The sequence below is a fragment of the Lactuca sativa genome, chromosome 4, assembly GCF_002870075.4.
Source record: "Lactuca sativa cultivar Salinas chromosome 4, Lsat_Salinas_v11, whole genome shotgun sequence".
Taxonomy (NCBI): domain Eukaryota; kingdom Viridiplantae; phylum Streptophyta; class Magnoliopsida; order Asterales; family Asteraceae; genus Lactuca; species Lactuca sativa.
Window position 1 is genome coordinate 216227130 of NC_056626.2, and position 25723 is coordinate 216252852.

Sequence of the window (25723 nt, forward strand, 5' to 3'; positions counted from 1 at the left end):
ATTAATATTAGTCAATAATTAATTCAGAATTAATTTTGTGGCTAAAAGACATTAATTAAATAAAGGGGACTGGAACTGTCAATTGCGTGATAGTTGAATATTGGGCTAATGGACTCCATAGAGGATGGAGTGGACGAATTCTATGGGGAAACCCATTAGAAATTGTCCAAGGCCTCTAAGGAGGGAGTCCATGGGCTGCTTAGGGCCTAAGGAGTCAAATTAGGGTTTCCTTGTTAGATAACCCTAATAGCCTCACTATTTAAAGGACCCTTGAGACTCAAAAACGTGGTGAACTGATTCCTTAGGGTTTCAATACGTTTTTGGGTGCCTCCTCTCTTCTCATTCTTCATCCTCTTGCTCTTGGTGTTTGTGATCCATTAAAGGAGTGACACTTGTGACTCTATGCTTTCTAAAGCCATTACAAGGAGGATTTGAGATTGTTATTGCTACATAACAATCAAGGTAAGATCTAAACCCCATTCTTATGTTAATATTGATTATCACATGCTAGATCTAGGGTTTAAAGTCTTGGATGAATTGCATGTACAATAGAGAAACCTAGATCCAAGCATTAGGGTTTGCATGAGCACAGAGGATGTTCTTATGACCAAAACCCATCAGTGGTATCAGAGCCTTGATTGGTTTCTATTGTATTGATGCCTTGTTTATTTGTTCAAGCTTTAAAATCGATTTTTATGCTTTCTGCCTGATGAACTCGACGAGTTGGATGAACTCGACGGGTTCCAAAGTGGACTCGACGAGTTTAGCTGTCAGAAAGACGGATTTTCGGGATTTCTGCGTATTTTGACTTAGGATAATTGTCATAATTGTTTCAAATTAATAAAATACGATTTTTATTGATTCTTTATGATTATCCTTCTCAAAATAAAAGATTTTTGTCATCTAATTAGATAATTGTTACCTTATTTGATAAATGTTAAATTATTTGAATTATTTGATCATTATCTTGCATGAAATTGGATTAGGTCAAATTTAGATAATCATTAAATTAATTGTTTAATTTAAATTATTTGCTTTTTGATCCTTTGTGTTTTGAAAAGTTTCAAAACTTGCCCTCATGTTTTGGAATTTAAACTTTTGATTAAAAGGTTTAATTTTGAAATATTTAAATTATAAACCCTAATGATTTGAAATGTTTCAAAACTTGCCCTCAAGTTTTGGAATTTAAATTTTAATTAAAAAGTTTAATTTTAAAATGTTAAATTCTAAAACCCTAAGTTTTGAAAAAGTTCAAATTGCACCCTTATGGTTTTATTAAATTAATTAAGTGTATAATTAAAAGAGAGTTAATAAATCCATAGTGATATGGTTTATATTTAATTAAATTAAAAATGTAATTTATTAAATTAGACCACCTAGTATTTTAAAAGTGTAAAATACACCCTTATACTATATATAACATTAAAAGTCTAACATTATATATGTATAACTTAAACTGTTAGTCTTACCGTTAGTAGGCCTCATTCACGAAGTCGATCTATAAGGGGGTATAAGGTTATGACCTATAAAATGGCCGTTTAATGGGTGTCCACTCTCACCCACCGCTTCCTTGATTGGTGGAGGGTCGTTAGCCAAACGGGTAGGATAGGGCAAACCCTTTCCATTAAAAGTATAATGAAGTATAAAGTAACTAAATGTTTTATACAAAATTACCAATCTTAGTTACTTTATGAAAAAGTGAATTTGATGCAATTCCATGAAATTACACTTTGTAACCTTGCGAAGACGTTAGTGGAGCGTGTGTGGTTAACCGACACACTAAATAGCTCTAAGCAAAGATAGCAAAGGGTGACTCAATGTTTGTCATAGTTTGGTGGAGTGTGTGTGGTTAACCGACACATCGAATAGGTGGATGTAACATTGGGGACACCATGTAAGTTTGCATGGTTATTCACACCCTGTTTTGTGATCCTCGGCATCCCAGTCACAAATCTAGGGGCATATCGAGATTTAAACATGTCATTGAAAAGTTCAATGAATCTCAAAGGATATAGGAGTTTTTCAATACATTTAAAACCTGATCTTTTTTTTTCGTTTTTCATGGTGGAAAATTAGTGAATCGTCATTCACTTACATTCAAATATTCTGCAATTTGGGTTACGACATCCCTCTCCCAAGTTGTGGATTATTGTGTTGGGTCCTAGCCTTAATATCTCATTTGGGTGATTTATTAAGGACTCAATCAATCAACTAACTTGAATTTTCTCTCGTTTTGTAGATGTCAAAGTATGACAATTATGGTCTTCCCAAATCCCGTAGAACAAGCTTTCCACATGAAGATGATATTCCATGATTCGATCAAGGAACATGAGATCATGCTTCACTTCCTCCACCTCCTCCTATTGTTCTCCCTAACCCACAAGTTCAAAGGCTTGAAAAGTTCAAGCTCACTCAAGCCCTTTTGGCAAGTAAACATGACGAAGGAAAGTCAATGTATGCGCACGTCTTAGAGATGAAGTCACACATTGATAGGTTAAGAATGTTGGGATCCGTTGTCTGTGAGAAGCTGGCTGTTGACTGGGTTCTTCAGTCACTTCCTGACTCATATAGTGAGTTCGTAAGAGAGTACTATATGATAGACCACGACGTGACCCTCATCGATCTCACCTATTTGCTTATTGCTGCTGAATCAACAATGGTTTGGCGCACTGGAAAAGCAAAGTTGATTGGTGAATCTGCCTTCCAGACCTCTATGGATATAGGCAATGGCAACGAAAGGCATGCCATGGTCGAAAAGTTTGATCATAAGAGAAAGGCAAAGTCTGAAGTAGTTCCGTGTGCTGTTTCGAAAGAGTCAATTTGCTTTTATTACCAAGAGAAGGGGCATTGGAGACGAAGCTGCCCTATCTACCTGAGAGATCTAAGAGATGGGAGAGTCAAGACGTTTGGCTCTACTTCAGGTAAAAATCCACTATCTAACTCCATTAAATTCCTACTCATTGATTCTTAATACATAATGTGATAAGATTAGATTTGAATGTTTTGCAGGATCAATGAAAAGAGAGGAAGCTTGATGGAAGAGCAAGATGAGTTTGATCACGAAGAAATGGATCACGATTGCATGGATTCAAAGATCAGATTTTGAGCTTAGAAAGTTTTGATAGAGTTGTTAGGAATATTTGATTACATAGTTTTCAGTTGATTTTGCATTGCAAGGACATGTTTTCCGCTGGTTTTATGAATAAAATAAATTTTGATTTATCTTATTTATGTATATCCTTGCAATGAAATCGTTGTGAAAAATTGATGTTTGTGTATTTCTGTAAATGGGTGTGATTCTTAGTTATGTTATTTATGTCAAAATTTTCTAAGTAAGGAAAGATTCTCATCACCTAAGTTTCAATTGGACAGAAACTTGGAATCATATGATTTGAATCATGTGATGTATGGAAATCTTGGTACTTAGGAAATTAAGACTAATTCCTTGATCACACAAGTATGTGAGTCAAGTAAAGGACTAAAGGAATAGAACACAATGTTGTGCACGAGTCAAGTCCACCACAAATAACAATAAAACTATTCGTCATAATTTACTAAAAGTCTAGTAAAAGTGGTTATGCGTACAAGATTAAGTAGAATTCTGAATCATTGAAAAGTTTCAATGAATTGCAGAACGAATAAGAAGAATCAATTAGGCAGAAAGATAAATGTTTCTCCAATCTAAGAAGAAGGGAGAGTACTTTTGTATCGGTTTTTATGATCGTCTTAATGATTAAGAACCATATCACAATTGATCCTCTAAGGACATCTTAGTGCACTAGTATGGCTAAGAAGAGGAATTGGAAATTGTTGAAATGGTTAAATCAAAAGGATGAGTCACACTTCATTCCAAAATCAAGTCTTAGAATCGTAATCCAAGATTATGAATTGAGTGACACACACTCATCAAATGTGAAGTAGACATTTTTTTCCTACTCTTACACATTTGAATTTGGCATGTTGTGATGTCTTGAAGAAGCCAAAGACCAACTAAGACCAAATGTGTGTAATGTTTTGTCTTGATATAGACACACACTAACTCTTGGATATTTGTTTATCAAGAAATGTTCTTGACAAGAAAATCTAATATGTCAAGAGGTCAGTGGGAGTCTGAAGATCTTGAAAGGATTCAAGAATTAATCAAGAGTAAGCACTAGCACACGACTTGAGGTTTGTAACCTATCGTGTTGACAAAATTCTATTTATGTGCCAATCCTGTTGAGTGATTATGCATATGAGTTCTACAAGTTCTCAATAGACTGCATAAGGCAAACACCTTGTTCAATGAAAGTACATTGACTGGCATAGGTAAGCTGCTAAATAACTTGGTAGCAATGGTGGGACCCTTGATGGCAAGAAATTAAAAATGAAAAGGTTATGTCCATAAGAGTTTGAATTTGTCACAAACATCATCTTTCGATTATGGTTATGGCAAATTCACATGGATAGGAACACATACACCATAAAATCTAAGTGTCATAAGGTTTCTCTCCTTCATGAAAATGATTGTGAGGAAACGCTTTCACTAAGAGAGATTTTAAGGAGATAGCGATTATGTAAATTGCATTCTCAAATTCAATTATGATTATGGCATTCCTTTTAATAGTTTGAATTGTGAGATTTGGCAATTAGTCTGAACATTTAGGACTTAGTTAGATAAGTTCTGAATTAGTTTAGACACACATATGAGCTATCTAAGGAAAGGTGTGTGATTTTGAGAAGCTTAGATAAAGGCTTATCAAAGCATATTGTATTAGAAACAATGAACTTTGGAATTCAGTAAGTATTGATTCCTAGAAGTTTAGCTGGTTCCTAAATACGTGTCAAAGCTAGTGGGAGCATACGGTTTATGCTGGAATGAATATAATCATCATGTTAGTGGGAGCATGATTATTATTTAACTATTGCAAGTTGGCAATATTAATTATAGAAAAACAAAAGTTTCACTTTGCAAGGTTGCAGGGGTTGAAGAGATGTTTTTGCTATAATTAAGGGAGAGAATGTTATACTTCGTTTTCAATCTAAAAGCTTAGATCGAGAAATTTAATTGTATGTAGTCATGGATGGACCATATTGACATTATTATGAATAGATAAGATTCTATTTATACTATTTCACAAAGTAAGGATCATAGGTAAAGATAGTGTGCATGCTAAGAGCATGAGACAATTGTTGTTATAATTCGAGTAAAAAGTTGATTACCCGAAACAACAAATAATGAGTAATCAATATGGTGATTAAATAAAATGTTTTATTTATACCCAAAGTTTGGGGCCATATGGGACTAGTATTATTCTTGTGTTTCACTTTGCATGTTTTGACTTCCTGAATAATTAAATTATTTCAGAATAATCAAATTATTCGAACGGTCCACAGCCGTTCATATGTTGGAAGTGGGTATGAATGAAGATTGTCGTGAATTGGTGTGTGGATTGTCTAAAGTGTATTAGACATAAGCAAATGTTTGTTGCAACGTTCATGAGTGCTTATGAATATGATTTAAGCATTGGATTAAACCCACGCTCACTTGGATCACTTCATGGATTTTATCACGAGTGATTGGTGAGACGATAACATCTTATATTCTTGAAACCGAGATGTGTGAGTTATATCTTGCGAGTCGGTTACACGTTGATAATATGTAAACGCACCAGTAACTTGGTGTTATAAAACATATTGTTGTGTGTGGTTCGGTAAGTGGGTGCAAGCAAGCATTGAATCAAAGTTTATCCGTTACTTTTATCCAAAGTGGGATGAAAGCGATATCTGTGGGCCCCTCGATGATTTAGTGATAACACCTAAGCGCTTGGCTAAGCCGGGACTAATTTAATGTGTTCAATTGTAGTCTGTTGTTAGTCGTTATAAATCGGAAATTGGGAAACAACATATAGACAGAGAGAATGATTAAAATCCATGTCTCAGTCTATACGATATCTAGAATGGAGGAATATATGATCCCTTATATAAAGGACGTGTATCTGATAAGATCAGAGTTGACAACGGCTTTTGAAAGCTACGATTGCGGATCAGGATATGAAGTCATACGCATAATAGTTATTAGACTTATCCAAGTGGGAGACTGTTAGATTAGTGTCTAAATTAATAACTATTTTAGTATGTACTTGACCCGATGGTGCATGGTCCTTTTGGGTTGCCTTCACCAAAGCAACTTGATAGGATGAATTATGGAGAGAGAGGATTAATTATGATTTATTAATATATTATGAGAATAATATATTAAAGGAGAAATCATATTGTTTAATTAATATTAGTCAATAATTAATTCAGAATTAATTTTGTGGCTAAAAGACATTAATTAAATAAAGGGGACTGGAACTGTCAATTGCGTGATAGTTGAATATTGGGCTAATGGACTCCATAGAGGATGGAGTGGACGAATTCTATGGGGAAACCCATTAGAAATTGTCCAAGGCCTCTAAGGAGGGAGTCCATGGGCTGCTTAGGGCCTAAGGAGTCAAATTAGGGTTTCCTTGTTAGATAACCCTAATAGCCTCACTATTTAAAGGACCCTTGAGACTCAAAAACGTGGTGAACTGATTCCTTAGGGTTTCAATACGTTTTTGGGTGCCTCCTCTCTTCTCATTCTTCATCCTCTTGCTCTTGGTGTTTGTGATCCATTACAGGAGTGACACTTGTGACTCTATGCTTTCTAAAGCCATTACAAGGAGGATTTGAGATTGTTATTGCTACATAACAATCAAGGTAAGATCTAAACCCCATTCTTATGTTAATATTGATTATCACATGCTAGATCTAGGGTTTAAAGTCTTGGATGAATTGCATGTATAATAGAGAAACCTAGATCCAAGCATTAGGGTTTGCATGAGCACATAGGATGTTCTTACGACCAAAACCCATCAACATGTTAGGTCCAAAATTTCGGTCATTACCCTATGATTCTTATTCAAATCGACCATACTGACAAGAAAATCACTTTCTGTAGTGGTTGGCATTTGTGATTAGCATCCTGTTTCAAGACTTTTGTTTGAAGGTGAAAGAAACATCAATAGACAAGTATTAAATGGACTTTATAGTATAAATTCTAATTCTGTCAAGTGTCCAATATTGTTTTTTCTAGCATAAGAAGACAGTGAAGTTGAATGGACTCACTTTCCGACTCAAATCACATGCTCTCAATCGTATATGTTTAGCTCCATCCCCGCAACGCGGGGCTCCTCATCTATTTTTATATTTTTACAACCTTTTTAATAATTATTTGAAAGTAATTTACAAGTCTTATAAAAAAATACAACCTAATGAATCCGAAAAATTATAAGTAAAAAACTTTAAAAACTTTTGACAATATAAAACTTATAAGTAAAAATGTTTAGAAAACACATAAGTTGTAAAAAAACATTTTGATAACTTTTTTTAAAGCATCTAAAAAGAAATTATTTTTTTAAACACGTTAAATAACATTTCAAACTCTTATAACATTTTTATTTCTTTTTTTTTTTCAACCTTTTTATGTTGTAGAAAAAGTTTAAAAAAGATATAATTTTTTTAAAAAAGCTTGTGAAAAATTTTAAATATGTTAAAAATAAATATTGTAAAAAAGTTAAAAATATTATGTAAAAAAAATTAAAATGTTATAAAAAAATATAACAGACGTTATATATATATATATATATATATATATATATATATATATATATATATATATATATATATATATATATATATATATATATAAATCTGTGCATTCTAGCACACAATAGTTAGTAAAAACAAAATAACCTAAGCATATATATATATATATATATATATATATATATATATGCTTAGGTTATTTTGTTTTTACTAACTATTGTGTGCTAGAATGCACAGATTTGGACCAATGGATAGAATTAATCAATGGACATGATTTGAGGATGTATAATATTACAATAAGATAAGATGTACCATATAATCACACAAATTTTAGCAAAAAATGGTATTTTGGACAATTAACTACATTTATAAAAGGAAATTTTCAGATTTTTAAGGATAATTAATTCTCCTAATTTTAAAATTTTGAATTTTTTAATTAATTTAATTTTAATTCTAACGTAATTTGTATACATAACCAATTTTATTTTGTCAGAATATTTATTTTGTTAGAATGATGTTCTTTCAGAATTTTATTTTATTAGAATATTATTGAAGAATAACAACATTCTTGAATCCGATGTTACAAAATAACAACATTCTAATATATTTTTATACATTCAAACTTAAATACAAATTCATACATATTCTTATAGATTAAAAGCCTTATACATTTTAATATAATTATACATATTCTAAAGGAATATCAACAAAAATGAATAAATTTTTTTAAAAATAACAATATTCTAAAATTGTGAGTATGATCAAACTTTATTCATTCTTCAAATTATTCCTATTAGGTCTTCAACGCATTCTTCCAGTCATTCTTATCACAAAATACAACAAAAATTAATAATGGTTAAAAACATGTTACTTGCAATTAACTATCACTTTATATATTTTGGTAGAATACATAAAATATGACACAATACATTAAAAAAGAATAATAGGCAATCTAAGAGAAATATCTATTACAAGATAGAGAGAGAGAGAGAGAGAGAGAGAGAGAGAGAGAGAGAATAACAGGCAATCCAAGAGAAACATCTATTACAAAAAAAAAGGATTAACAAGTAAACAAATATTCTAAAAGAATCATTAAATATAAAGTGTAGTTACCATTTAATTGTGATAGAATATATATGCAATTACCATTTATAACATCATACAATTACCAATTACTATTGTGTAACCAAAATATATTATAAATTTTTTAACAAACATTCTTAAAGGATCATTAAACCTAAAGTGTAATTATCATTTTAAATTATAACCAAGTGTATTCTAACATAATACACTATACAAATCATAATGTATTCTTACAGAATCTACTATATTGTGTATTTGATTTTCCTACAAAAATCAGTATTTTGTTAGAATGCATTGTATAATAGTTTCTTTTTAGTAGTATGTGTAATGAAACCATGAAAACTTATCATCTATAATCAAGTTGCAACATAAATTAATAAAATAAATAAAATTACCTAGATGAGTATATTTGTGTGTGAAGGTCCACGAGCAATTCTAGTATTTCTCACAAGTTGGGATGGAATATCAACGTTTTAATCATCCTCTTCCCTATTTTATTTATATAAACATTATCACCAACCTGAAAGGTGTTAGAAAGACATCAAAAATATTCTAAGCATGAAAAGATCTTTAAGCACAAGGTATTCATGGCGTCATTTAAAAACCTTTTGAAATTACTATTTTATATTGCATTTTTGTATTACTACTAAAGATGTATCACGTAATAAAAAAGGAATAATGAATGTATTTCCTAATAAAAAATATTAACAAACCATTTATATCAAGATTTCTGTCATTACATATTTTTTAAACCAAAAATATTGTGACAAAAAATGAAATCCACCCACATCTTTTCTACTAGACATTTCGTCAAACACCTTTAGGGCACACACAAATCATCACACTTTGTAGAACATTACTAATGAAATGAACAACTAAATGCACCAACATCAAATATATTTAAAAATAAAGATGCCTTGAACACCATTACATAATTACATATCAAAATTTCGCTAAAAAGGATATAAGAATATGATTACCTCTGATTAGAAGTATAGAGGATGAGTGTATCATATTTTAAGAATATGTTTACCTGATTAAATAGAATAGTGGCAGAAAACGGTGATGGAGATGATGCTGGTGTAAGAAGATGAATAATAGAGATGTAACGAGCACAAAAAAATATGAACAAAATTCATTAATTACCTGTTATGCATGTATGATTGTATTCATCCCCAGTTAGCTTTTCTTATACATTGAATCGCTAATAAAAAAGATCACCAACAACAATTGAGTTTGAATCTGATGATAAGGCGGTTGGCAATGGTGACAGAAGCTAAAGATCGAGATCAGTGATGATGATGGTGAAAATCGATGATTGATAAACCCTAATTGCAACCACCAACTAAAAATCGGTGATTGATAAACCCTAATGTTCTTTGGCTGAAAATCCTCCATGTTCAGCCTCCCTAGATCAATAACAACGATAACCGACAGAGAGAATAAAAAATCAGGCGACGTGAGTCCTTTTGTTGATCTACGTGTAGGTGAAAAAGAATAATATAAGAGAGGATATAAGAGAGAGACTAGGTCAAATATATTTATTTTATTTCTTTAATTGCAGGAAATCAATTAAATGATCACTTAATTAAAAGTCCAAAAGGTCCAAAATACCGTTAAATGATTTATTTAATTATTTATCATTTATTAAATTCTAATTGATACATTTAAGAATACAATAGTTGCTAGAAACATTTAAACCTAGTTCTCTCTCTCTCTCTCTCTCTATATATATATATATATATATATAGGTCTTCAAGAGAGGTCTTCCCACCCAAAGACATTGGTTCAAGTCAACAGACGTTTTTACGACTACAGTCTTTTAAAAAACAAACAATCTTCAAAACTTTGTCGACATAGATGTCTTCCCGCCTACAAACATAAGTGCTAAAAAGATATTTTTTCAAAAAACAAACAACACCTAAGTCTTACGGTTCCACCTAAATTTCAAATTTAAAGGAATTAAAATAAATAAAACAACATAACTTAATAATCTTACGTACCTAATATACAATGGTTGCTTAAACTTTCTCCAACCTTTTTATTTAATATGCACATCTCAATACCTTGTATAAATTAATTCAAATTTAATCATTAAATTAAAATGAATAACTATTCGAAAGTTAAATAATAAAAAAAGAAGAAAGCACATCAAACCTCTAATTTGTGAGTGTTATACTTTCTCTACCAAAAGCGAGACAATGGTCTCCTACTTATAGGAGGATTTTAGGGCTTCTTATGGGCTTAACCCACATGCTCGATCTATGTTACACTAAGCTTAATGAGGGTGTGGTCCTAGATAGTCCAAACATGTGCCGTTATGGTTGTTTTTAAGTCTGCAACAATTACAATCTTTAAGGGAGGAGGGAGTCGTTCTTATTGAACCCATCGAACCCACGTCACATCAGCTTTTCTCTTTGATTTTTCTTCATCTTTCCGAACCCACAACACACAGAAATCCTATCTTTTTCAACTCACTCAACCCACTCAATTAAAAAATACTAAACAACTAAGGTACAAGTCTTAAAACATATCGTACAAGAGAAAATGAGAGAGAGAAAGTAGAGAGAGAGGATGAAGTGGGTTCGTGAAACCAATTAAACAACCGGCCAAAGAGGGAGTGGTACCAGCGGTAACTCTATTGGTAATTAAGATTATATGTTGATTATTTTGTATATATATTTTTTAATTTAATGGGTTGAGTGGGTCGAGAAAGATAGGATTTTCGTGTGTTGTGGGTTCGGAAAGATGAAGAAAAATCAAAGAGAAACGCTGATGTGACAGTGGGTTCAGTGGGTTCAATGAGAATGACTACCTCCTCCCTAAGAAAATGTTCCTTACAACCATTATATAGTGACATAGTATTGTTAGAATCAATCCAATCTCATCATTGACTGATTGCCCTAGTTATGCTACCAAATAAGCTCACATGACATTCGCGATAATGCTAGCCACTTATGTTGTATGCACATATTTTAACACACTCATCTTCTATTTTTCTTTATGTATGTTATAGTTGATCGTGAAAGCACCAAATCATGTAGAGAGAAGCCTCAATGAAGTGAACTAATCTACATGTATTTTCCCTCGAGCTTATTCTCAATATTGTTTATCATCATGTTGTGTGCATGCACACTAATCATGTTGCCATACTTAGAAGCCATTAATATGAGCTTAAAGTACTAAATATACCACTAATACAAAATACTTTACAGAAATGGTCCTAAGGCCACAAAACATAGATACATTCTAACACGTAGCCCCTCCCCCCCTAAGAATCGTGTTTTCTAACTTTAGAAATCTCTTGTATAATCCAAGATATCCCTCAAAACAATGGTCTTCCCCCTTTCTTGCAACTCCCTCCATGGTCAACAACCGGTCAACAACTTCCAATTCAACATTGAACTTAATCCGTAAGCACTTGAAAGGCATATACAATGATTGTTGATATCATGATATGTTAGTTTGCAATGCATCAATCGGACATGATGCAACAAACATGATTTTATCAAGCCTTGCATATTTGACGGCATCTCATCCATATTAGAATTGACCATTCTACCCCTCAATCAACCTTGTCCCTGAATCTAAACAAAGACACAACATATCAATGATTTCACAACAAAGTAACAAATAACTACAAATTTTCACATGTAATTTGGAAGTACCTAAATTATATTCAGCCTTAATGATTTTTTTCTCCAAATCTTGAGCAGCTTCTATCATTCCCATGGTTTTATAAGCATGTATCATTGTGGCAAAAGTGATACTATCAGGTTCACAATCTTTATCTTTCATAGCCAAAAACATTTCATTCATTTTTTTCACATCACCCACATGTCCATAAACACTAATAACACTATTAAAAAAAGTCGTATCAAGAATCACATCAGAATTTTCAATTTGCCTCATAATCGAATCAATCTTATGCAAAAGTCTGGCTTTCCCATAAGCACTCACAAGAGAACAATAAGTAACTGCATTAGGCTTCATTCCTACATGCTTCATTTTTATAAAAAACTCTTCCATTTTCTCAATATCTCCAATCCTTTTGAATGTATCGATAATTATATTGAATGTAATTGTAGTTGGAGGAATGAATCTTTTTGTCATATAGTCGATTACATACCCCATTTTGTCATACATCTTTGCTTTCCCATATGATTTAATCAAGATATTAAATGTCATCACATTCGGTTTTATCCCCATTAGTTGGAATTCATCAAACCATTTTTCCATTTCTGAAATCATCCCTGAATTCCCATACGCATCAAGAACTGAATTACATGTGAAAGAATCTGGAAGACAAGTTTCATCTTCTTCAAGCATCTCTGTTAACATACTCTCCATTTCTTTAAACAATCCAGCTTTTCCATATCCATCAATTATGGTGTTATATGTGACAATGCTGCATTTGATTCCTAAATATGACATGTCAGCAAGAATATGTTCAATCATATCAAATCTGCGATGTTTAGTGCAAGAGTTGATTAAGATTGAGTAGGTGTAAACATCTGGTTTGCAATCGAGGATTAATTTCATATCATCGATGATTTCTAGGGCTTTGTCAAGGAGTCCGGAGTAGCCATAAGCACTAACAAGTGCTGTGTAAACGTCAATGGTGGGTTTGAGTCCATCCTGCAACATGACCTCGATAAGATAGCTTGCTTTCATGGGTTGCTTGCATTTCGCGAGCATTACCAGTAGCTTTGTGTACGTTTGGCATCTTGGTTCATACCAGTGTTGATTACGAAGAAGATCGAATATCTGGACACAATCAGTGTAGATTCAATGATAAAAAGGTTACAGATTGATTAGGTTTAAGTTAACGACTTGCAATTGAAGTGGCATATAGAAAATCCAACGAACCTTAAGAGCAGATTCCCAGCGTCTATGGCGGATAGCGTTGTCCAAAGCTTCCAAAAGAAGTTTCGGAGAAAAGCGGTTATGCTTGACAGAGGTGGAATTGGCTTTTCTCTCAATTGCTTCGATGGCAGCCTCTGACCTCAGAATATGAGACAAGTGTTTGTCGGTGGACTTTTGGATACCTTTTGAAGAAGGAATGGGAGACTTCTTCTTGGCTGCTGTGATAAGCGACGACGATGGGTTTGAGAAAGGGTGTTGGCGTTCGTTCGGGAATTTCGTCAAACAGTTGGTGGGCGAATATTGCAATGAAGAAGATAGCTTTTTCACATAACCATAGTCGTGAATAGAGAGCTCCATCTCACAAGAACAGAGGTTGATTTCAGGTTTGCGAGGTGAGCAAGGATTGAGGTACCATTTTATGGCAATTCCTCGAGTTTATCTTGAATGAATTTCGACTGTTTGATAGAAAACGAAGTACGACTTGAGTGATTTAAAAAACTATTGTTATCGAGTCTTTTGTTACGTAATAAAAATTATAAAATTATATATAAGCGCCTGGACTTCGAAATTTATTTTAACAACAAATAAAATTGTGTAATTTTCTAGAAATTTTAACCTAAACTCGATACAATAAAATATATATTTTTAGGCATGGTTTATCCATTTTAACATTTTTAAGATATGAAAAAAGATCTTGTAGCTTGATAGTGAGTTATCTTTAGCCACGAGACAACGTTTTGTAACATACTACAAATGTAAATGTTCGATGAACCCTTATTTACTTTCATATTCGACTTTTTTTTTTCTTATATTGTACTACTTTTGATTTTGATATTGCATATTCTTATACGAAGTGTCTTCCACTTAATTATATTCTCAATTTTTATTGATTGTAAATAGATGTTATAATTTTTATTGTATGTGACTAGTAGTTGTATTCTCAATTTTCATTCTCCCCTTTTCACATGAAATTTAATGTGTCTAAACTTCTGTCAAATGTTATCAAAATGCCAAATATATTGTAGAAATATAGGTTAACTAAAAAATGACTAGATTTAAAAAAACAAAACTTAAAAAAAAATGGATGGACAATTCATGTTGTTGAAAATATGTGTATATAAAATAAGCAGAATATAATTTACGAAAGGATTATATTTATATATAAAATATAAAAGTGCATTGCTTGAGGTGTATTTATGGTTTGAAACGATATGTAAACAAATCATTAAACATTACATGTTTTTACAACTATTAGATGTGCACCCATGCAAAACGGCGACTCCTTTTTTTTTTCTTTTTTTTTTTTCAGAAAATGTTATTTGACTGTTTCAATGACTATAAACTTTATGGTTGATATTTTAGAAAATTGCATGCTCAAGCTGAGATAATATAAATCGCTTTGTCACTTTGAGTCCTAAGAAGATGATTAAAAATTAATTATAAAATAAGAATCCAAAAAATCAAAGTTTTTTCAGATAATGTTTTAAAAGTTTCATCTGTGACAAATTATCTTATATTATTTTCAATAATAAGAATGATGAGAGAAATCATATCTCTTGAAACGATGAGAGATAGATAGAAATGGGCAAAACAAAAGAAAATACATTTTTATCCAATTACCATGAGTGGAATACACACTAAGCATAATTAATATTGTTTTGTTGTGTACTATTTAACAAACGAGCGCAAATTTATTATCTAGAGGAAGAAGTCACTCGAGATGGTTCGGAAACTGATTTTCAATCGGAAAAAATAAGCTTTCAAAAAAATACATATACTTAAATGTAACAACGAAGAATAATTATATTTTATGAAGAAAAATATATCAAAGCAACAAAAGTTTCATTGACAAAGATCCTTGTTTTTTAGGAGCTTGAACCAACCAACCCATCAAAAAGTTGGATGGATGAACAACCCTTAATAGCTCTCCGGTAATACGGAGAAGATAATAGAGACCCACCATATACAAATTTAACATATACACAAATATATAGAAAATAAAAAATATAAATGCACAATTTTTTTTATGTCATAACTTTACCATATACATAGATATATAGAAAATCAAAAATAAAAAGAATTCATAGTCATGATAGAAACAATTAATAGAAAATCAGGTATACAGAGGCCTACCACTATGTGATAATCACACCAATAAAACCAAAAACATCCTTGGAAATCCATGAGAATTCCTTCCTATAAACTATTGATATGAAACATGAATAAAGAAAGAAAAATAAACTAAGATTAAAACCGAAGTTGAAATATGTTAAAAAAACATGAAGTCGTGAACTCTAGTGAATAAAGTGAAAACAATGTGAAACGATAACATATCTCATATTTTTTATTTTATTTTTTTACTTTTTAGTATATAGGGCTGTAAACGAACTGGATGTTCAATGAACTGCTATGAATTGTTTGGCGGGAAGTTCGTTTATTTAATAAATGAACGAACATGAACACAAATTCTCGTTCATTTAGTTAAACGAACGAACATGAACAATGACCTCGTTCGTTCAATTATGTTCATGAACGTTCGTTTATATTGTTCGTTTACGTTTGTTTATGTCCGTTCATAAAAGTTTATGTCCGTTCATATAAGTTCCTTTTATCTTCATATATGTTAATTGTGTTTGATTTCATTATTATGTCATATCTTAATTTATGTTTATATAAGTTCCTTTTAACATAAATGAACGAACAGGAACAACGTAATTCGTTAAACGAACGAACATGAACAAGAAAATTCGTTCGTTTAACCGTTCGTGTTCGTTCATTTGTTCGGTTAACTTAAACGAACGGACATGAGCAAGCCCTGTTCGTGTTTGTTTGGTTCGTTTACAGCCTTATTATAATTTAATTGATATTTGATTAAATTACTGAAATCGTCCCTATGGTTTGGTTAAAATTACACGGTTGGTCTCTAACTTTTTTTTGCACTCAGATCGTCCCTGTGGTTTGATTTTGTTGCATTTTTCGTCCCTTACATACATAAAGTTAGAGACCAAACGTGCAATTTTGACCAAACCATAGGGACGATTTCAGTAATTTACTCTTGATATTTCCTTCCTTAAATTTTCTCGATGATTATTCTTTACCATAATTAGTTTTTTGTTTATAGAAAGATAATTGTTTGTGCATAACAAATTTGTACATTAAATTTTCAAGCATGTACCTCTTAAATTTCAAGAAAACTTTAAACGGGGAGTTAGCAAAGAAGCAAGTGTAGCATGATAGTATACAATCAAATAGAACTACTCTACATATAATAAACTTCTAGTTTTTTATATTTATGTTGATATTTGTATATCATATAAGTTTAAGATATCGATAAGTAACATCACTAATACTAAGAAAACAATAGTAGCTTTACCTGGTTTCATGGTGAAGGTGACATTGCTACAAGCATTGTAGTCTTCAATTCATTTATATCTTTGACCAATTTGTCATTCTCAAGATTACCACTCTCTATCTCAACAACCAAAGCTGCATTTCACAACAACTTGTAACATGAGTACCCCTACACAAATCATAATTCATAGGTCTTGTAATAAATACAAATCTACAACAACCATCAAAGTTATAATCGAAGTCAACACAATTTTATTTATGAAAAAGAAAAAAAAATGTAAGAAAGATAATATTACCTGAATTATGTGCATTGATACCTTCAAGAATCTCATCTATAAAATCTGACATTGAAGTTTGCAAGGAATTAATTTTCCCCCTCAGAAGATGAACCTCATTTTCAAGATACTCTTTCTCAGACAATAATTTCCCTAGTTTAGTGTTTCCATCCTCACTAATCTCCTTTTGAAAGTCTAGACACATTGTTCTAAATGTTTCCCTGTATAAAGCAAACAAGACATTATTCAAATAGATTCTAACACATTGTTAGTGCCTAGAATTTTCAGATAAAAGTTCCTCAGCATAAAAAAATTCATAACAAAATTTCACAATAAGAATTTGGGAAACTCAGTAAATACCTCTTGTTGTTCATTCTTCCAAGTGTCTCATCTCGCTTCTTTCTTAAACAAGACAACTCCTTCTCTAGGCATTCCCTTGTTGCTCTTGATTCATCTAAAACATGAAGCATGAAAAGCCTCAGAGAGTATTTCTTAAAACAGAAATATAACAAATGATCTTTTGTTTTGTTCCTTAATTACATTTTGTTTGTTTCTTATCTTTATCAAATCAAAAATAGATCATAGACTTAGTTCAACTGTAATTCAGATAAATCACAACACATACATATACAAACATAAAAGAAAACATCGTCTTACCATATACAGCCATCAATCCTTTAATGTCAAACTGAAGCATGTACACGGTCTTCATCAGCTCCGACTCTCTAGATGCCAAAGCTCTCTCGAATTCAGAACACTTGACAATTTCTGATTCAATCTCTCTCGTGATTTGGAAGTTCGCCTCTATTTCATCGTTCACCTAATTAAAAATTAAATCAGCAATTACGTTCTATAATCAAATCCCAGATGAAGAGAAAAACACATCCAACAAACGACTCATATTGAACCTGATCAAGCATATCCTTTAGTGCAGACAGTTGACAGAGAATCGCGCCTGAGTTGTCCATCTTCGATGTCGCTATTCGAACTCCTCGAACTTTGTAATCAGTTATCGAGTTATTCGCGCCTTTTAGAATACCATAGTTGGAGTTGGGCTTTGGACAAGACCCAGTAATGAGCGTAGATCTGGGCCAGAATTAGGTTTGTGTATAAAAAAGGGTTTGAAAACCAATCGTACTTTTGAAGTAGCACCGTGAATTTTGTCATTTTTTTACAATTTTTTGATATATATATATACAATTTAATAATTTTTTAAACAATTAAATAAAAACAAAAAAGAGAAAAATAGCCATTGGAAAGATATACGCACGGTGACTTTATCGCAAACCACACACCCAGTGACTAAGGTGTTCACTGTGTACTACATTGTTATGTCACATCCAGCGCACCATGTGGTGGCGCCATACCTATCGGTCTTAGAATCGATGTAGGGTTAGGTTTGAAAAACTAGTCTGTTTTTTTTTACGGACTAATGCCATAAAAGCCCTTATGTTTTTAAAATTTTGTCGGTTTTACCCTTTGGCCTCTTTTGTGTTCATTAAAGCCGGATATTTAGACTAATTGTGTTAAAATTGTCATTTAACAGGTTGTTTACCTTCACACACACTCTCTACTTTTCCTTTCTTCTCCTTCACACACATAAACACACACTCCAAAATTGATTTGTAGGTTTCTCTCGAGAAGCTTTATAACATAACACACACCAAAATCGATCGAGGGATGTATTAATTGAGAAGAACGACTCTGTTTGAAGCTATCTTGAACCCCGCTACTTTTTTCTTCATTATTTTCATATTTGGAGTTTCTTCGTTTTTTATTTCTATCTACAAATCGGATTTCAAGAAACTATATTTTATTTCAATCTGGTAAGAGCATTATTTTCATACGCTTTGTTTTATGGATTATGCTCGATTGATTCTTTCAAGAAACATGAAGCCTAATTCATATATTGACACATCTGATTCATGGGTATTGCATGAAGGGGAAGTTAATTATCTAGCCCTTTTTCTCTTAAACAAGCGTAAGGTCATCAGTTGTAAGTAGTTGTACATATGCATCATTTTTTTTATACCTGTGTGAGAGAAAGAGGACGTGCTTCTTCATTTTGGAACTTTCTGTTCTTTGTCTCTATCATATACATAGGGTGTATATGTGTATACATTAAGACATTCATTTTTGTTTCCATAAAGATTGTGATGGTTGGATGATTATTAGGAAGGCGTGTGGCTGGGATGGCGAGATTTGAATATCGCAGGTGGCAGAGATGGTGTTTGTGTTGATGTATGATGGGGATGGTTTCTTTGTTGCAGCTTTTATTGATGTAGAGATGCACAGAAAGAAGAAAGAAGTGAAGAAAAAGAGCATAGTCAATTTCTTTCAACATTGGTGACTGGGAGTCAACTGGGAAACTCCTTAAAAGGGCATAAGCCAAAAAATTAAATCAAATATCCGGTTTTAATGAACACATAAGAGGCCAAAGGTAAAACCGATAATTTTTTGAAAACTTAAGGGTTTTTATGAAATTATCCTTTTTTTTTATCTCAAATGGTTATGTGGCCGTTATATAGTAATTTTCGCCTAAATGACTCTTTTGCCCCTCATTTGTTGGTATATATAGGTATTGTATTTGTGTTAGTTCGGTCACACCCCTCAAAAATGCAACAACCTTGAGGATGACTAAACTTTCAAACAATGAACGATTAACAAATGACCAAAACGACTAACAAAATGAAGACGGCGTTGGCTATTTTTGCTTAGGAGCTTTTTTGTTTTATGTTTTCAAGTTCATGTATTTCAATTTCTCTTTTTGTAATTTCCTATATCAAAAAATATAACAAAATTTTGAATTTTTTCAAATCGGTTTCAATAGATCCCGGCCCTTTCCTGTATGTTCAGATTATTTTGATTCAAATCTGAATTTAATTTGAACCAATTTGAGCTAATTTTGGTTTTGACTTAGTTGACCAATCTGAATTAGTTTTAAAAACACTCACACACAAGTTACACAGTATCTTCATATAATACAAAACTACGATAGAACAACTATTGAACAAACTGTCAAAAGTTTTGTATATGCAGTAGTGATGAATAATTCAATGATGCTCAAATAATAATATGATAAAGTGAAAACCAAAATACCCCGGTAGATTTCTATGGTATCACGAAACTTAGATTAGATTTCTCGAGTAACATACACCACCATCAACTATAAGAGATAACCAACATTATCTTCATATAGACCTATAACATTCACATACTAACCCCACACACACACACATCTCCATCCCCTTCTAAAACCAAGGAAGAACTCGACACGATATATATATACACACACAAAACACAAAACACAAAATTACAACTTACACTCAAGAAAAACCTATCATTTTATACACCGAAGCATCAACAAGTCAAATCTTTCTTCTTCAACCTCATCTCTTTTTTCATATTCTGCGACACAAGTCTCAAACGCGACATCACATACCCCAAAAGTTCTTCCCGATGAGAAAACGTAAAATCCAAATGAGCATATTCAAACTCATTATACGACACATCAACACCCGCATCTCTCATCAACCGATAATGTTTCCGCACCATCGACGGCCGAATCACCTTATCTTTCCTTCCGGCCACCACATCCACCGGAACATCAATCAGCCCGTAAAACTCCCCCAAATCGAGCGGCTCCGGCGACCCATACGCCGCCATGTTCGCCGGAGCACTTCCGTAATCAAACATCCTAAACCTTTTCGACCGCTTCATTTGAGCTAAATGAAGCGCGATTCCAAACGAGACACCTGGCATGTCGTTCATGTTGTAATGGGGCAACCCGATGACTCCAACCCAGTTTGAGCTATCACCGCCTAGTAAATACCCAAAAAGGGTCTGGACTACACCACCAACCGCAGGGTAGTTGTGGAAATCGCGTGCTAATTTGTTGAGTAACATTCGGAAGAAGCGCGTGGGGATGTAGAAGGCGGGGACGAGAGGTTGTAGGATCGGGGAGAACCAGAAGAGGAGGTGTTCGAGGGCGGTGAAAGGGAATGATGAGTCGTGGTGGAATCCGGCGGGTGAGAGGAGGATGAGCCGAGAGAGGTGGTGGGGCTTTTCTTGAATCCGGCGGGTTATTAGGTACATGAGGATGGCGGCACCACCTAAGCTGTGGCAGATTGCAAAAAGTTTGTATGGTTGTTCGGTTTCTAATTCTTGTGTGTTGTGTTCTAATTCGGTTGTTTTTACTTGGTGGATTTTTTCAATCATTGCGGGTATGTCTTCGATTCCGTTTTCATTGATGGAGTAATGCCAATACCTGTAGAGTATTAAAAAAAAAAAAAAATAGTTTTATTTATTTGTTATGTGAAGATATAAGAAGAGGAATTTAGTGTGAAGGGGAAAGGAACTTACTCTCGTGAAGATATATTTTTGTCGATGTGTTCTCTAGAAACGAGACCACGGAAATTGCCTAGAAAAACATCGTACCCTGAAAGAGGAGGATATGTTATAAATTTATGATTAATAATTATTATTATATAAATTGTTTGCGTTTTATAAATATGGTTGGTGGTGGAAGAATAAGATTATAACTTATTTACAAACCTTGATCAAAAGCTGCAAAAGCTGGAGACCCAACAACTCCATTAGACACCCAACTGAAGCAAAAATAAGAAAACTACAGTCAACATTTTGACTTATATAAATTTAATTAGGATCCAAAGAAACCCAAGAAATTAAATTTGGGTTGATGTCATACAAACTGTTAATTTTTTTTTAATTGTTTTACAAAAAGTGTCATCAGAAGGTAAGCAGTTAGAACAATTTGTTCACAAAATACCATTTTTATAAGGGTATTTTGTAAGCAAAAATTTCCAGTTGTTCACCTTCTGATGGTAATTTTTTAAAACATTGGTTTGTAACCCAATGGGCAATTATGACATTACCCCTTGAAATATTTACCCAATTTCACCTGTTTGTACGGATTTGGACAAAAAATGCCCCTCTAGTGCATACTCTTCTTAGTAAAAAAAATATAGAAAAGTGAATGAAGGCCTAATTTTAAGTGAAATTGAAGTTGTCTTCTATCTATGCATTGCTAAATAATAGTTTTATATGTTTTGTAGTTGAAAAAGATATATATACACTTTTCTAGTTCAAGATTACTAACTAACTTATCCAAGATTTAGTAAAAAGATAAAGCTTACCCCATGGATGAATCAAAGACTCCATGTTGTAAATAAACAACCTTTCTTGAATCGCGTCTATAGCAAAGAGAGAAAATCATTAGTCAATGTAAACTTGAGGAAACAAAGGGTAATTTTAGAAAGTTAATACAACATTAATTTCTACCTAGGAATTCGTTCCAAAAGAAGAACATATCCATCAGCAGTAACCACATTGATAGCTTCATAAGGGTACCTGAAAAGAGTAATTTATGCACCCATAATTTCAACTTCAAGTGTACTAAAGATGCTTCTAGTGGTCCAAGTCAATGCCACTGATATTTTGTAATAATTATTAATGGGCAAAAAGGTAAATTTGGACAAGAATCTCACTCAAAAGAAAGATCCAACGTCTATTTTGGGACAAGAAAACAATGTCATCATCTCATGTCCAATTTTTTTTAGAAAAAAGAGGACTCTTACCCAAGCTCTGTAATGACATCTTCACATGTACGCCCATCTGTATTTAAAGAATTATTCAACCTGGTTTTCCTTTCTGTAGGGGTAGGATCGTCTTTTGCAAGAGTAGCAGTGGCAACATAGGCACTTGGATCATCAGGAGAAGACCACTTCAAAAACACCCTTAAAGACTCCCATGGAGAAATAACACAAGCTGTCATCTTATGAATCCCATCAAATATGGTTTCTATAAAAATCTCTATTCCAAGATGTAAATCCTAAAATTACAAAAATACCCATGTCAAATCAACATAACACTATCATTCCCATAAATCATTAGCATTAAATCACAAGCAAACAAACCTCTATAACTCCACGTCTTCTGTCAGTAGCCAATTCAACAACATGATCCAATGCTTTCCTGCCACCTGGCACATTTGAATTCTGCAATCTTCCTGCAATTCTATTGGCTCCCTTTGAGTCTCTAGTGAAAACTAAGCTATACAGATAAATTGGGATCCCAATCATTAGCCTTGCAGGAAGTAAAAGCCACATGAATATGGATAGAATCCAGTGTGGCCAGTCTTTTCTACGTTTGGTGTAGCTGCTTGATCTAGAGAATCGAGAGCTTTGTGATGATGGAGATGCAGGAGAGATGTAATCATCATCATCATCATCCATTTCTTCTCCAGATGAATAATCTTCACTTGATGCTGAGTCAGATTCCATGGATAATTCATGAACAAATTGGTTAAAAGATGACACCCCACTACAAGAAAAATGGACCCCATGTCAGACAATAATATTTCAGAGTTAACAAAGTCATTTAATGATTTAGTGTATTCAAGAATCAGCATCTGTGAAAATGACAATATACAAAAAAGTTATGGGATTAAGAAATTTTGTCTTATATCTTTCCTCTTTTGTACTATAGTTAAAAAATTTAAACTTTAATGTCAAAGAGCATGAAGTTGGAAAAGGGAATAGATTGATGCTAACTTAGGATATGAAATCTGGTTTATATATCAAATTCCACAAGTGGCGCAACAACAAATCAAATAAAAAAGTATTGAAATCAAGGTTCATATAATTCAAAATAAGGGATCTTCACATGTATGGGAACACAAAGCATGACAAACAATTGATTTGAAAAATAAAATGACTTTATATGCGTTAAGATTAAAAATAAATAAAAAACAAAAATGAAAACCTTACTTCTCCATCCAACGAGGGAGGCGGGGTCCACGAAAAGCAGGTCTGAGCTCCCAACCATGAATCCCTTCAAGCATGTTAGTCTTTCCAGGCAATATAGCCAGCAACATTGCTGATAATCCATTTATCAGCCTCAAAATATTATTCAATGATTCATAAGTAATTGTTTTCACAGACCTGAAGAATACAAGAAAATTGTCATTTATGTCTTCCCCAAAATTTGTTTACTAGATGAAAAGCCAGAGAAAATACAAAGCCACCATACGTGATTGCACATTAGAAGACACAAAATTCACTGCTATTTACAATTTTAAAGAACTACAGTTTTGCTACATACTCTGATTGTGAGATTGCATTCAATTTCAATACAAATGGTCTTCAAGAACTTTCGTACAAGTCTTCATGAATAGACGTATTATACTAAAGAGTAAAGTATACGTTTGACGTGTCCCCTACGGCACAATTATAGATGAATGGATCATAAAGAGGCTGATGTTCTATGGCTTTCGTTATACCCGATCATTGAATCCTAAGCCTACATATTCTAAAATTCCAAACTACAATCTAAAAGGAAGCGAAAAAAATATATATATATATGAACCCTAACCTAAAATAACTTTACGAAATATCTGAAAGATGTGAAAACTGAATATTTCCCCAATTAGAAACTCCAAAATAGAAGGATCAATCCATACGTATGATATTCCGTTCAAGATCACGAACATCCCTTTTGTTCTTATAGTATATGTAATTAAACCCTCAATTCACCACAACAACAACAAATGAATTTACAAATTGGAACGATCATACAGCAAATGATTATGTAAATCGGCACGTTATGACTTATGATTCAAACAAAAGCACCAAAAAGTGAAAAAAAAAAAACTATTGAATTTTAATCGAAGGAAAGAGAAAAAAGAGGGAGAAACTAACTCTTTGGTGACAGCAAGGAGGTTGTCAACGACCCGTTGAATCATTTTTGTTAGATTAGATTTGTTGGCTCTGGGTAGTAGCAAAACAGCATCAAAACCCAGATCCAAATCGAATTCAAAACCCTAAAAAATCGGATTTCTTACTCGATTGGAGAGAGAGAATGTATACAGGTGTAAAGAGAGAAATATCAGATATGATGAATGAGTAACGTGGAGAGTTATAAGCAACGCCGATTCTTGTCGTCCCGGGGAAGAGAAAACCAAAAAAGTGGGGTCCACGCGTGTATTAAAAAACCAGAGTGGGGCCATTACATAACGGAAGTTTCATCCGTATGACGTGGCAGTGAAAAGAAACTTGTGGATATAGCGCTAGTGCCACGTATCAAATGTGTCCTCACGTGAAAATAGTTGCAAAAACGTGGAATCCGGAAGTCGACACATGAACGTGTACTTTTTTTTATTGATAAACTATTATTCGCATTTTATTTTATTAATATATATTGAATTGAATGTAAAAGTGAGAGGTTTTAAAAATAACCATCTGATCTTGGTGATGTATTTAATTGAGATATATAGGTGTAAATTACATATACGATAATTACAATTAAATATTTGTTAGAATAAATTAACAATATGATGTTTGATAGATTACTGGTAAAGGTTATAGATTAAATACTCGAATATCTATAACACATGAAGGATTGATGGAGGCTGAAAATGACAAAACCCTAGAGGTTAATGCCCCCTTAAATGGCCCACAAACCCTAAAAAACGAATAGCCCATGGGGCTGGACGCGTCACGTATATTAAATGGGCACCC

The 25723-nt window shown here is 32.9% G+C and overlaps 3 protein-coding genes across 4 annotated transcripts; all 3 read right to left on the reverse strand.

Moving 5' to 3' along the window:
• Positions 1-11751: 11751 nt before the first annotated feature.
• Positions 11752-14272, reverse strand: LOC111886547 (pentatricopeptide repeat-containing protein At3g53170). Its single transcript, XM_023882801.3, has 3 exons — positions 13564-14272; positions 12363-13461; positions 11752-12281 (listed from the first exon to the last, which is right to left on the reverse strand). Exons 1-3 carry the CDS (start codon positions 13915-13917, stop codon positions 12253-12255), a joined length of 1482 nt encoding a protein of 493 aa, XP_023738569.1. The 5' UTR covers positions 13918-14272; the 3' UTR covers positions 11752-12252.
• Positions 14273-14883: 611 nt separating this feature from the next.
• LOC111886542 (uncharacterized) lies at positions 14884-18259 on the reverse strand. Of its 2 annotated transcripts, XM_023882799.3 has the most exons (6): positions 18095-18259; positions 17844-18006; positions 17547-17640; positions 17208-17407; positions 16934-17046; positions 14884-15763 (listed from the first exon to the last, which is right to left on the reverse strand). In XM_023882799.3, the coding sequence occupies exons 1-5, from the start codon at positions 18152-18154 to the stop codon at positions 16940-16942; spliced, it is 624 nt and encodes a 207-aa protein (XP_023738567.1). In that variant the 5' UTR covers positions 18155-18259; the 3' UTR covers positions 14884-15763; positions 16934-16939. The 2 variants fall into 2 exon arrangements, with proteins under 2 accessions (XP_023738567.1, XP_052626488.1); XM_052770528.1 differs by having other exon boundaries at positions 14884-17046.
• Positions 18260-20270: 2011 nt separating this feature from the next.
• LOC111886552 (uncharacterized) lies at positions 20271-25102 on the reverse strand. The gene is made up of 9 exons (XM_023882807.3): positions 24905-25102; positions 23975-24148; positions 23123-23528; positions 22784-23037; positions 22488-22556; positions 22343-22399; positions 21741-21793; positions 21549-21624; positions 20271-21453 (listed from the first exon to the last, which is right to left on the reverse strand). The coding sequence occupies exons 1-9, from the start codon at positions 24946-24948 to the stop codon at positions 20547-20549; spliced, it is 2040 nt and encodes a 679-aa protein (XP_023738575.1). The 5' UTR covers positions 24949-25102; the 3' UTR covers positions 20271-20546.
• Between the last annotated feature and the right edge of the window lie 621 nt (positions 25103-25723).

Excerpts from the sequence above, each read along its gene's own strand:
- LOC111886552 (XM_023882807.3), bottom strand. The coding sequence starts at position 24,948 with ATGATTCAACGGGTCGTTGACAACCTCCTTGCTGTCACCAAAGA. Across the intron at positions 23,038-23,122 it reads GAAGACGTGGAGTTATAGAG|GATTTACATCTTGGAATAGA; the intron begins GTTTGTTTGCTT and ends TTGTAATTTTAG. Across the intron at positions 22,557-22,783 it reads GATGTCATTACAGAGCTTGG|GTACCCTTATGAAGCTATCA; the intron begins GTAAGAGTCCTC and ends TACTCTTTTCAG.
- LOC111886542 (XM_023882799.3), bottom strand. The coding sequence starts at position 18,154 with ATGGACAACTCAGGCGCGATTCTCTGTCAACTGTCTGCACTAAAGGAT. Across the intron at positions 18,007-18,094 it reads TAAAGGATATGCTTGATCAG|GTGAACGATGAAATAGAGGC; the intron begins GTTCAATATGAG and ends ATTTTTAATTAG. Across the intron at positions 17,408-17,546 it reads GGAAGAATGAACAACAAGAG|GGAAACATTTAGAACAATGT; the intron begins GTATTTACTGAG and ends TGCTTTATACAG.
- LOC111886547 (XM_023882801.3), bottom strand. The coding sequence starts at position 13,917 with ATGGAGCTCTCTATTCACGACTATGGTTATGTGAAAAAGCTATCTTCT. Across the intron at positions 13,462-13,563 it reads GCTGGGAATCTGCTCTTAAG|ATATTCGATCTTCTTCGTAA; the intron begins GTTCGTTGGATT and ends GATTGTGTCCAG. Across the intron at positions 12,282-12,362 it reads TAAGGCTGAATATAATTTAG|ATTCAGGGACAAGGTTGATT; the intron begins GTACTTCCAAAT and ends GTCTTTGTTTAG.